We start from the raw sequence: 13,219 nt of genomic DNA, 5'->3' as shown, positions 1-13,219 counted from the left end.
AAATTTTTAGCTTTTGAGAAAAGGAGATTTTTGGCTTTTTTATGACTTTTGCTTTTTTTAAAAGTAGCATCCAAATGCACTTAAAAAAAAGTTCTTTTTTTGGGAAGAAAAAATAATTTCTGACTGAAAAAAAGCTCATCCAAAAGGGCCCAATCTAGCATACCCCTCTTTGTTTTTTTTTAGTTTGATTTCTGAAATCTTTTGAATTTTGAGTGGTAAATGTTTTATTTTATTTTTTATTACACATGCCAGAAAGGAAAATAGATAAATGCAGAATTTGTTTCCAAATCGTTATGATAATTGCACGAAATTTATAAGTTGAAGGCACATTTTCAAGATACTGACTGACTGACCCCAATAAATATATATATATGGGTTAGGATTATTTTACACCAGTGTAAGTTACACTCTTAATCTTATCCGTTAATCACATTTATATCTAAGGGCTCAAATTTTTTAGTAATGTGAGTCATTGGATACAAGTGGATCAATGATCAAGATTGAGTGTAAGACTTCTAACTCTTACACCAGTGTAAGAATATTCTGCCCCTATATATATATATATATATATTAAAATGAGCTCACTTTAAAATATTCCAAAATCTACAAAGTTAATTTTTCTCTAAGTTTTACTTTCCTTTTAACGAAAAGATCATATAAAAATATAGGAAAATGTTATATTTATAAGTTTTTTTTTACAAATTACACTAAGTATGACCAATCATACTTCAATCAAGAGTATATAACCGATCATATTTAATATAATTTATATAAAAAAATTATAAACGGATTTTTCTCAAAAAAAACATATTAAAACACACTGTCAATCTATTACGTTGTCACATTCCCAGAACGCAATTTTCTCTTTTTAAAGCACCTATCTTCGAAAACACGTATTCTCTCTCTCTCTCCTCTGTCCTTTAAGTCAATTATAGGTTTTTTTGTGTAATATCATTTTGAAAGACATTTTCAGCTGGATCACTGTTCGATATTTATCATTTTCGCTGGCTCAAATCTCTGTAATGTGAGTTAAGTAACAATGCACTCTTCTTAATTGAGAGTGATTCCTCTCTTATTAAAAAATGACTGCGTAGAGGAAAGATAGAGCAAAAATAAATAAATTTATATGATGCATGCGTGGTCATTTATGAAGTAGTTTGCGTAGTTGATATATTAATTAGCCGGACTACCAATAAATAAGCATAAGGATTTGAATAAGGTAGGTATTTTATCTATATGACAATATTCAAATGTTTGGAGGTTATGAACAGTTCTGCCGAGAATGGAAAAAGTGTATTCTTCCCATGACATTATTGTCCTTCGGCTCCTGAATAAGGCTTGAATAGTAAAAAATAAATAAGGGTATGTGAGTGTGTGTTTGACTGTCTGTGAGCCTCTATCTACTCGACTTTATACCTGTTAAGTTGAATTTGCTGGCAACCACATTTGTAGACATAACATTCTATTCATTATTTATTGCTCCTAGATTCTGTTTGTCTTGGCGCTTGTGTTTTGCTTACAAGACAAGATGGCCCTTGTGCCCTTTGTCCCTTTTAGTTTTTTTTTTTTTTCCAATAATAATTATACTCATCACATCATAATGAGATTTAAGTGTTTGTAATATGTTTCGATAAAGATTAGAAAAGAAAAAGGTTTCGTTTTTAAATTAAGAAATTTCATATTTATAAAACATATGTAAGAGTATTCATAATTATTACGGACCTATATAAAGCTCATATATCTAAAAGTCCAACAAACACCAATTGCAAGAAGATATTTGAGCTTATGAATAGATGACCCATAATTCATATATCCACGGGTAAAACTCTATAAATAAAGGGTTTTATAAGAGTTATGTTGTAGAAAAAGTGATTGTGTAATGTTATAGAGATTCGTTTTGCGTGCCTTAATTTTTTATTTATTTTTTTGTTTTAAAAAGTGTGGGCCCCACAAAATGTTGTGAGTGTAGGAAAGTTTGTTGTGTTATGTTAAAGGATAAAACGAAAACCCATAAATAAAAGGTAAAACTATGACCTAATATCTCTCGAACATATATACTGTCACTGTGCAGCCCCTTTGGCTAATGTCGTTATCAGTTGTGTACAGTGATCTGTCATCTCATGGTATTTACTATATAGATACCTTAAAAAAGGAACTCGATCCAATATCGATCTATTAGCTTTGGACTAGACATCTTTATCATCTAGAATGAACAATAATGAAGGTATTAAACGCTCAATGATCATCTTAAAAGTTACACAGCCTTCATTTCTTTGCCTTTTTATATACGCAGTTTGCTCCAAAGACGCACACATAATTTAAAAGGTACTTTCACAAAGATAATTATAGGTGAATGTTATTTTAATTTATGAATATGAATAAAACTGCTTATTTTTCATTTAGATGAATGGCTATCTCCTTCGAAAAAAGTTTAAACTTAAAAACATAATCAATTTTCCCTTAGAATTGATGAGAACGAGGTATATAAATGAAAGCATAGGCCATAGGGAGTGCTAAAAAGTAGCAGTTCTAAATAGTCTGCTTCAACCTTTCTGAGTTCCTTTTCCTTATTAGAAAAAGCCTACAATGTTCAGTTTTTAAATTTCTCTTTGGATAAGAACCATAAACATAGTGCATGTGCTTTGTGACAACTATAATATACTGGCTGGCGGGGCTATCAGCATCATATGTGTATAATTAGCATACTAGTACATATATTATATATCACCAGCTTCAAGTTGCAATGTGGTCCTGTCGGTTACAGCACTGCAGGAATACACACGTGACATACGCGTGCGTATCCACCTAACCTGCATAATAATACAATATTCACAGCGATGCACATTGTCAACCCAACTGTTCCTAGACACACAGAGTCATCATGTCTCTGTGCACAGAAAACAGCAACTTGTGTCACCTTCTCTATTTCGAGAATGTCCTATATCCAATATAAATAACAGGACACCCATCCATTATGTCCCTCAAACCCTAAAAGTTAGGTTTGAATAATATATATATTTTCTTAGATGCATGATACTTTATTCAGCCAGAAAAAAGTTAGGAAATAGGATTAATACATAAATCATATACTACTACACACATGAAGCCAGTTATGAGACAGAAGAACAAACAAAGACATTTTTTTTAAAACAAAGGCATACATCATCTCAACCACTACACAGTACACTGATATGATTCACTCACACACCCATCCCTAACACATTCATCTTCCCCCACCAAATTACAGTCAAACGCTATACTAGCTTGGTAAATGGGACTACTTTTAAGGTCAAACCAACATGCTTTGTTCCTTTCTTGCTTTTTTTTTTTTCACATTTTAGCTCTACAATCTATTGTTACATTATAGAACAGCTGCTGCTAGTATTGTCATCACTGAACATGTGTGCAGCAGAGTGATCATCCCCGGGATAACTAGGGTAGGCGTAAGAGTAATTTGCAGGGCTATAGTTATGACTGTGGTAATAGCCAGTATTAGGAGGAATAAAAGGGGACCTGTGATACATCATCTGGGGTTGTTGTTGCTGCATGGCTTGCCTTGCCTGCATGTTCATGTTCATCATATATGGTGATGGGGATGGATGGTTGTTGAAGCCATTCATGTTCATTGGCATAGATGATGGATATTGGCCTGTAGCAAAACCACCATTTGATGATCCAGGAATCATATTGTTGGACTGAACAGGAAAACCTCCGAAACCATTGGAATTTCCCCCAAGAACAGTAGCACTACCTACATTAGCACCATTCCCATTAAACCCAGCTAAACTCATCATAGCTCCAATGTCATTTGCCCTTTTGGCTTCTCCAAGATTGAGGGTTTCACCACCCAAGTGGGCATTGTTCAATTTCAAAGCTGCTAAGGTTTTCTGATCAAGCCCACCAGGGATGTCCTTCATTCCCATATTCTGATTTGGGCCTCCTTTCTTGCCACCATTGGCATTGCCAGCATTGTTGTTCATCTTACCATTGTTGGAAACTGCAGAAATGGCTCCAATACCTTTTTTCACATTATTTGCCTCAGCAGCTGCTTGCTGCCTGAGCAAGTGCAGTTGATTGGCTTTCTCCCTGATGAACCGCATCTCTTCATCTTCATCATCTTCGTCATCATCATAGTCGTAGTAGTCATCATCCTCTTCAGAACTAACAGCAGGAAATTTCTGCTGATTTTTGAAAGCCTCAAGCCCCTTCACCAGTCCTTGCTTTTGCCCTTTGTTCTTGTCATCTTTGGCACTGTTGTTCTTCTGCTTTTGGTTCTGATTTGATTTCTGAGACCAGAGCTCAGCATATTTACCAGCTCTGACCAGTTTCTTGATCAAAGTTGCAGAATCCACACTACCTGAAACTGTTACTTTCTGCTGTTCTGCATCTATTTGAACTTGGTAAACACCTAAAGAACAAGTGACCAAAAATATCAACTCCAAGCATGGCAATAAATTAATAGATAAACTCGAGAATCTTATATCCACCTTCCAGGAAGTAGAAATATGTTATGCTTCCCACTTCAAAGAGCACTCCAAAGTGATATTTTCTTCCATGGGGAAAATTACTTGGAAGCCTAATTGTTGTTGTTATATCTCTTATCTGACAAAGTCTCCTCAATATTTTTTATGAATTACTTCACATTATCCATATGGTACATTAGAAGTCAAACAAGGACATTTATTAAGAAAACTGCTACAAGTTCCAAATACCAAACTAAAAGCCTAACTTCCCATTCATGCGCTCTGTCTGCTTAAAGAAGCAAATCAGTTCTGAATAGGCAATATAGTTTTTTTTAATTTTTTTCATTCAACTCCCATAACTTACGAAAGGAAACCTTTTTAATGTGAGTAAATAATGTTACCACACTAAATTTGAGTATGATTCTTATATCATGAATGTACTATACTTTGATTTCCATCTAAGAAAAATTTACCCAATCTTTTCTCTTCCGTACATTTACTCCTCATGAAAACATGGCAAGGTAAAGATAATGTAGACAAGAATGAGTATAATGAGAGCAAAGTGAGTGAATAGTGAGGACAAGACAGGAAATGGTAAACGAGAGATATGAAAAGAAAGTGAGGACCTTCAATTCTCTGAAGGAGTTTCTTCACTTTCTGCTTACACCCATCACAGTGAATGTTCACTTTGAGAACACAAGTCTGTAAGATGAAAATGAGAAGAAACAAAGCAAACAACAAAAGAAAACAGAAAGATTCTTCAGGAAAAGACCAATACCCAACTTTGCTGTGTTCAAAGAAAACAAAATTAAAATAAAACCATAAACGAAAAGAAAGGTTCTTAAAAGACAGAAAGCAGCATGTGATGGATGGATAAGGGTAGAAAGACCTGGATTTTAAGGAGCTTAAAGTCTTCTTCTTTAGTCATTTCTTCAGTGCTGTTTGGAACGAAACAGGCTCCCTCTTTTCTCTCTCACTCTGTTTGCAACACGAAAAAATAAGCTCAAGCAAGTGGTAAAAGAAAGGTGCATGTGAGTTTCTATATAACTTATAGATTCTACTTTCTCTCTCTATGTTTGTGCTAGCTAGTAAGTAGTAAGTAACTAGTAACTACTCTTCTTACATACTCTCTCAAGTCTCAACCAGTTCTCAAAAGCAAACAAAAAAAAGGCACATGGGGCTTGAACATAATTTAAAATAATAAAAGGGAACATCAAGAATGCAAGCTAAACGCCAAGAAAAACTGTAGAAAGCACCCATTATAGAATATAACAAAAAAAATTCAGCGAGAGAGAGAGAAGGAGATATAAAAAAGTCAGACAGAAAATTGAAAGAGTAAAAAGGTAAAGAGAGAGAAATGCGGGATTGCTCTGAATTCTGAAATGATGTGATTTAACGTTAAATATTGAGGGAAAACAATAAAAGAAAAACAGCGACTTGACATGCCGAATTCATACTCTGTACCATTTGTCACATCTCAATGTACTCTTTTTTACCATTTCTCGTGATATTTCAAACTATCATTTTACTGGTTCATTTTTTAAACTTTTATTTATGTATTTTTATATAAAATATCCACATGGTTCATGGCTGCTTGTGAGACCATATGTAATATGAGATCAACCATGTAATTTCGAAGCAAAAATAGTAAACTGGTTGTAAGCATGAGGATTTGAAACTAACTTTTTAAACTAAGGTTGAGTATGACTTTTGGAGTGGCATTTTTTCTCAACTATAACCCTTCATTTTTAGGATAAGTTTTTTTGTGGCCATGATACATGATAGTCTTTTCCCAAAATAAAAATAAAAAAATAATTGAGGAGGAAAAAAAAAAAGATAGAAATGAAAAAAAGTGACCAACCTTAAAATTTTTTTCACTTTTAGAAACGAAATCATCTTTAAATTTTTCAAAAACCATAAAAAATATGAGATTTTCTTACGTTGCATAAAAATAGAATTTTTTCCTATACACTCAATACAGGTGGGACCCGCTAGGAGAGATGGAAAAAAAAGAGAAGGAAAAGTGGCCGTGGGAATTATGATGTATGTGCAGGAGAACAAAATCTTACTGTGTTGCATAAGGAGAATAAATTCAAAAAAATGTTAAATAAGTTTAAAAATCATTATTAAAAAATGGGTTTTATTAATCTCCTTCCACATAAGATAATTATCTTATGTGGTAGAGAGAAAATAGGTGGGTCCCACAATTACAAGAAAAAAGAAAAAGAAGAAAAAAGTGGGGTGCGAAAATCGATGTGAGAGAAAATGAGATAAGTTACCTCATGTAAAAGGAGAATAATATTTCCCTTAAAAAATTGTGGTAAGGCAATGTACAGTTTTCTTAGCACAAAAATCTCCATTTTTTTTTAAGCAATGGGATTGAAAATTTTAGGAGAAATTGTATTTATTATATATACATATATATATATATATATATATATATATATACATATAAAGGGTTTCGGAGGTAGGAGGAAATTTTCTCATGTTGTAGACACATCTTATATAGGCCACATCTATTAAAAAAATAAAAAAGCAAAATAAAATATTATACGAAAATCGAAGGGTCACTAGTAGGAGAAAACAACTCTCCTACGACATGAGAAAATGTTTTCCCATATATAAATGATAAAATCATTTCTGCAGCCGCTTTACGTACAACAACGACATGTGTAGTGTTATGATTCCCTAATTTTAAATATATATATATATATATATATATATATATATATATATATGACAGGTATCCGATTGTTGCACGTACAACAACTGCGGAAATATAAATTCCTATATATATATATATATATATATATATATATATATATATATATATGGGCTTATCATTTCTCAAGTTGCCGGAGATAAAGTTATCTCCTGCTACTAAATCATAACCGTATAAAGATGGATTTATCTCCTGCTACTAAATCATAACCGTATAAAGATGGATCAGTGGTGATAAAGAAAGAGAGAGAAAATAGGAATCATAATCATTCAAAGGTGAATCAATATATATAAGAAAATAAATAATCAAAACGACGTAATTTTGGGGTGGCCGGAGATATATTTGTTTCAAGCAGCTTGAAAAATGTTTTTTCCTATATATATATATATATGAGAAAAGTGTTTATCCTTTTAAATTACACAACTTATATCATTTCACTCTCACAAAGAGGTGAGACCCACACTTTTTATTTTTTTTGTCAACTCTCTCTCCTCCTTTATCTATCTCTTTCTCCCTCTCTTAAAATGACACAACTTTACATCCTTTAAAATGACACACACTTTACCCTATGTATATATATAAGTTTACTGTTTCTTATATTGTAGAAGATAAATTTGTCTCCTATACTCAAAGAAGAGAGAAAAAAAGAAAATATGACTCCACTTATTTTTATATATGTGTAAGAGATAAAATTATCTTATGAGAAACATCAAACTCTATATATATAGGGCTCATATAATCTCATGAAGTATGAGATAAGATCTCTCATGTTACATACATATGTGATAGGCCCGTCATTTACAAAAAAGTGTCACGAATTTTTATGGGTCGGTTGGAGATAAAAACACTCTCATATTACATGAGAGTAGTTTTTCATACACACATATATATAGGGGCAGATTATTCATATACTGGTGTAAGTTGATCATATCTCTACGTGGATGTGATCTTTAAGGAATATGTTATATTTACTACCTCTCTTTTTTATTGTCAAATTATAATCGCTGTCAATCTAACGATTATAATTTTTTGAAAATTATAATTTATTGAATTATATTATATAATTCAATAAATTATTATCGTTAAATTACAAAAATCAATCGCTAAAATTTGATAATAAGAAATAGTAAGTATAACTTTAAATAAAATGTTGAAAATGTGTCCACCGAATTGACGTGTCTTTTCAAATTGTTCATTTCACGTATTTATAGATATAAAGGATAAAAGGATTTCAGAATTTTTTTCCAATTTTCCGGTAATTTTTTTTCGATTTTACTTTCTATACATATTATATTAAATCATATCACTCCGTAACAATTATTCTGTCATTTTATGAAGTTTGAAAGGTTTATTTATGTTTGTATCACCAATTGTAAAAGATGTAATTCTATTTATTCCCTAATACAATTGTCCATTATTCTTAAACACCGATCGAGCGAACAAATTGTTTTAAAGAAATGTGGACAAAACTTGGGCTCAGAATGGAATTTACAGACTTTAGGAGATATTGCAGATTAATCAATTAGCGATATGCGCCACCTCTGAATGGAATCCATGAATCTCGAACTAGTTGGTCTTGTCCCTACTAAAATTGAGTTTTATTAATCATTTGCCTTGTGGATCATGACTACACTCGTTTCGATACTACAAACAAAAGTAATGAATGATCAATGAAGAGCTTCGCTGTACCTTTGTCGCAGTTGACAATCCTTGCTTTGCTACCATTGTCTGAGGCAAATTATTCGCTATGAATGCTAGCGTTGTCACGACTTGTTTGTCATTTGATTGGAGCACTCGGGGTAATGATATTTACAAATGATTTTCTACAAGAATATGATTGAGGAATGTAGTTGAAACATCATAGCCAGTTACTTTGGATGTGGTGACCAACAAATGAATCCCATGTAACATGAAATTAATGACTTGCTAGTATACATCAACGCAGTAAAATTGAATTTTCTCCAATGAGAGTGGAATTGCTACTTTGTGTGACAAGATTTGATAGATGAACTTATTGTCTGAATGAGACGAGATGTAAAAGGAAGGAAGGCGAGGTAATCGGTGAATTGGATTATGATTTAAATAATCAAGATAACCTTAAAATAATGGAAATTAGGTCTTTTGTTTTTCCAATATGTACTTTGCCAGTCAAAATAGATTTCACGTCGAATTTTAATTTAATCAATGCAATGAACATTTAAGGACTAATTTAATTGAAAGAATATATGTTTATAAACTTTGAATGTAACTGATATTATATCTTTCCCAATTAGTTTGATTATTTACTCAGATTAGTTTTGTTAAATTAGACAATAGTGAAATGATTGGAACAACTTAATAAAATATATGATTTAAGTTACTAAAATCATAGTAAAAAAAATCAGGTGACATAATTTATGTTGATATGACCCAACTTTAACAACACGATCTAATTTATAAGTTGGAACTGTTATAATAATTTTATGATTATTAATTTTTAAAATTTTAATTTTGCTTAAATATCATTTTAAGATAAACATTAATGAATTGTAAATAAAATTAATTTTCTTGAATAATTGATGATAAAGATAATGTTAATTAAATAATTTATTTCAAATTTCTATTTTTAACTCTAGATACATAATTAAAAAAAATATTTACTAATGAAAAAATTTAAATGTCGAACACCCCCCCCCCCCCCCCCACAAAATTAAGTTAAATTAATAATATATTAATTCAAATTAAACTTAAATCCTTATGACCAAATTCATTTTAACTAACCAAGCTGGTCAGCCGAAAGGTGCAGTTCAGCCAAGAGATCCGATCCCACAAAAATTATGGTATTTTGGTTGTTTCAAATATATATATATATATATATATATTTGGTATATATATATATATATATATATATATATATATATATATATATGTGTGTGTGGTTAGTAACAAGAGACACTAACTATTTGAAAAAAATAAAAATAAATTAGTAGTTATTAGTTAAAAAGAATTTAACCATTACTTTAGACAGTACAGAATTTTTCCATCTTCTGTTGGTCTGTTTTTTATTTTTATTTTTTATTTTTACTGTTTTTGTCATCCAACATATATAACTTTCTTAAAAGGAATTTTTTGCATTAACAGGATCAAGCATATTCTTCCAAATCCATGATCTGTTTTGTGAAGATAATCCTTATAAAGGAGATAAGTATTTTCACATTTAGAAATTGGAAATAAAGTTTTTAATTAGCATGAAACAATCTCTATCATTGCTTAGATTTAATTGCTAATTAATTGCGGAAACATCCTTATATTTCTCACTATTAGAACTAAAAGTTTCAAATTACAAACAAAATTTATTCATATAAAAGTTTTTTTTAATATCACTACTCCCTCAATATTAAAATAGATAGTATTAAATGTAAATTAAAGTATTTTTATCATGTAACTGATTAGTTATATATCTTTAAATGAATATTTCAAAATTTAATTATTTAAAAATGTTAAAATATTTATAATTTCTATGATATTAAATACTTTTTTTGATACTCATTATTTTAGATAATCAAAAGGTATATTTTTCAAAAATATGCAAAAAAATATACTAAATCATATAACATCATTTTTTATGAATTTAATCTGCTATACACACGTAAAAGTGTGTGGGGCTCATGCGGAGCCATGGAAGAGAATAGAAAGAAAGAAAAAAGTTAGGCCTCATATACTTAAAAGTGCGTGTAAGATATAATTTTATTTCATACAACATACATGATAAATTTTAAATTTTAATTATAAAGCATATAGGTCATCCAACACGATAGACAAGTTCGATAGGGTGGAAATGGAATGTTGGCTTGCAAAATTGAAAAAACGATCAATGTGAAATATGGGTGTAAATGGGTTAAGCTGGCCTGATCTAGCCTAACCTTTTTAAAAATTGAAATAGGCTTAGATTTGTAGAAAAATTTATTTAACAAATAGGCTATAGGCCAACTATGAAAAGCCTAGCCTACAAGTTTGTAGGCTGGCCTATTAAATTTTTTAAATAAAATAATATATTATCTTAACTATTATTCAGTTATCCCAAGTCTCAACTCTAACACTAATTCCTTCACTTGGGTGCTGCTTCTCAGTTCTCACTCTAAGAGCAATCGTTCATTGGAAATTCTAGTTAGAAATAAAAGAATTTTTGGCCATGTTTTCACCCTAATTTATTGGTTTCATGTGAGTTTATTTGTGTCATATTTTTTTTTATAAATATATCATAATTGGTCAAATAAATTCAACATATTTTTACATAAATCCTAAGTTATGAAAGCCAAAAGCTAATATAGCCTCACTCATTTACATCCAACACTACGAGAGAGGGTGAGTGTTAACTAAGCAAACTAGAAATGAATCCTCTCATGTGTAATTTAACATGATTATGTTATGTGGAAAGATTTTAATCATTAATAATTAAATCAACGACGATGATTATGTAACTTACTATCTTTATATTTGTTTTTCTCTCATCTCTTATGATCATTAACTCATCTATATATGATTATACTTGTCTCAAATGACATGGTCATATTAATTAGCACACGAGAGAATTAACTCCTAAAATAGACTCAGGACTAAAATGGGTGAACAAGACCATGGATAAAATTCACTTTTTAACCTATTATAGCCCCAGTTCCCAAACACACTTCCTCGTTTAAAAGCCCTTTATGGTGGAGATACACACACAGAGCAAATTGGGAGGGAGAAACGACTTTTGGTTTGGGCCTCGTCGTTACATATTTCACAGGCATATAGGTCTATTACCACAGGGACAGGGTGCACGCAATCACACAAAGGCTGTAAAAAAGTGGAACAAGTGTGTAAGTGTAAGGAGTGGACTTGGGGAATAGGGAAGGTAAGGTGGGGGTTCAGTCACCAGTGTGAGCCCTTGTTAGGTCATCATTACTTGCTAGTCCCAAGCACCTGCATGCTGTCTCAACAAAAAGACCTTTTTCTCTTCTTTTTTGTCTTTGCTTCTCAATGAAGTGTCTCTCTGATTTTTCTCTGATATATAATATTAGCTTTTACTGCCACCAACCCTGTTATTATTATCTAAATAAATGCACAGCAGCATAGGCCATGCCTCATCTCTAGAGGTGGGAGTGAAATAAACTCTCTGAGATGATCAGCATCATCTGCCAATACCAATACTTGTGAGAGAGAAAGGAAAGGAGTGTGTGTGTGTGTGTGTCTTGGTAACAAGTACAGTTTAAAAAATGAAGTGAGGATTTGGATCTTCAAGAGGAGATAGATAGCACATCCGCATCTGGTTGGTTTAATTTTTTTGATATCCAAAAGTCATAAAATGGGAACAGTAGGAATCACAAGTATGGGGTCCCCATTGCCATTTGCCAGGTTTGAATGCGATGTGTCCATTTGTTTTGCTGGGCTGGGACACTGTTTCATCAGTTTTAGCATCTTTTCATGGGAAAAGAGAAGCTCAATTTTACGGACGACAACCCAACATGATCCTAGGCTAGTGAGATTTGGTGATTTCACTATCATTTGAATGACAAGGCTAACCATTTTGATTTTATAACCTCTTTGTTTTAAATTCAGAATATTTTTTTTGTTTGTCAATGTTGCTTCTGCCTCAAAAGCATTTTTGTTGGTCTAGAGTTTTAGACACAAACCATATTATAGCGCTAATTTTTTATTTTATTTTTTATAAGAGAAAAGTCTATGACATGTACAGAAACTACAACACTCCGTGAGTACCACTAAAATTATAACAAAACAAAATAATATAATGTTCTGAGTTATTATGATGCATAGATCTCATACGCATTCATTCAAAATTATCAATAAACTTTCTTTGCCACAATTACTATAAAGAAGAGAAACTCAAGCTATATTTAGGGGAGTCTAAAAGTAATTTTTTGGTACTCTTATAATACATATCTTTTCATTAAAATAAAAAAATACATGGGATCGATTCATTTGTGAAATAAATATATTTAGGGGAGTCAAATGATTCAAATTTCAATAGGTGGATCACTTTACAAGAATCCTA

General features: G+C 31.4%; 1 protein-coding gene across 1 annotated transcript; it reads right to left on the bottom strand.

Annotated features, from left to right (window-relative positions):
* Nucleotides 1-3,217: 3,217 nt before the first annotated feature.
* LOC133311820 (heavy metal-associated isoprenylated plant protein 37) lies at nt 3,218-5,446 on the bottom strand. Its single transcript, XM_061512928.1, has 3 exons — nt 5,353-5,446; nt 5,090-5,165; nt 3,218-4,408 (listed from the first exon to the last, which is right to left on the bottom strand). The coding sequence occupies exons 1-3, from the start codon at nt 5,389-5,391 to the stop codon at nt 3,357-3,359; spliced, it is 1,167 nt and encodes a 388-aa protein (XP_061368912.1). The 5' UTR covers nt 5,392-5,446; the 3' UTR covers nt 3,218-3,356.
* Between the last annotated feature and the right edge of the window lie 7,773 nt (nt 5,447-13,219).

Source organism: Gastrolobium bilobum, unplaced genomic scaffold (genome assembly GCF_033153095.1).
Source record: "Gastrolobium bilobum isolate Gb01-03AN ecotype WA unplaced genomic scaffold, APGP_CSIRO_Gbil_v1 utg14709, whole genome shotgun sequence".
Lineage (NCBI taxonomy): Eukaryota > Viridiplantae > Streptophyta > Magnoliopsida > Fabales > Fabaceae > Gastrolobium > Gastrolobium bilobum.
This window is presented reverse-complemented; position numbering and strand designations above follow the sequence as displayed.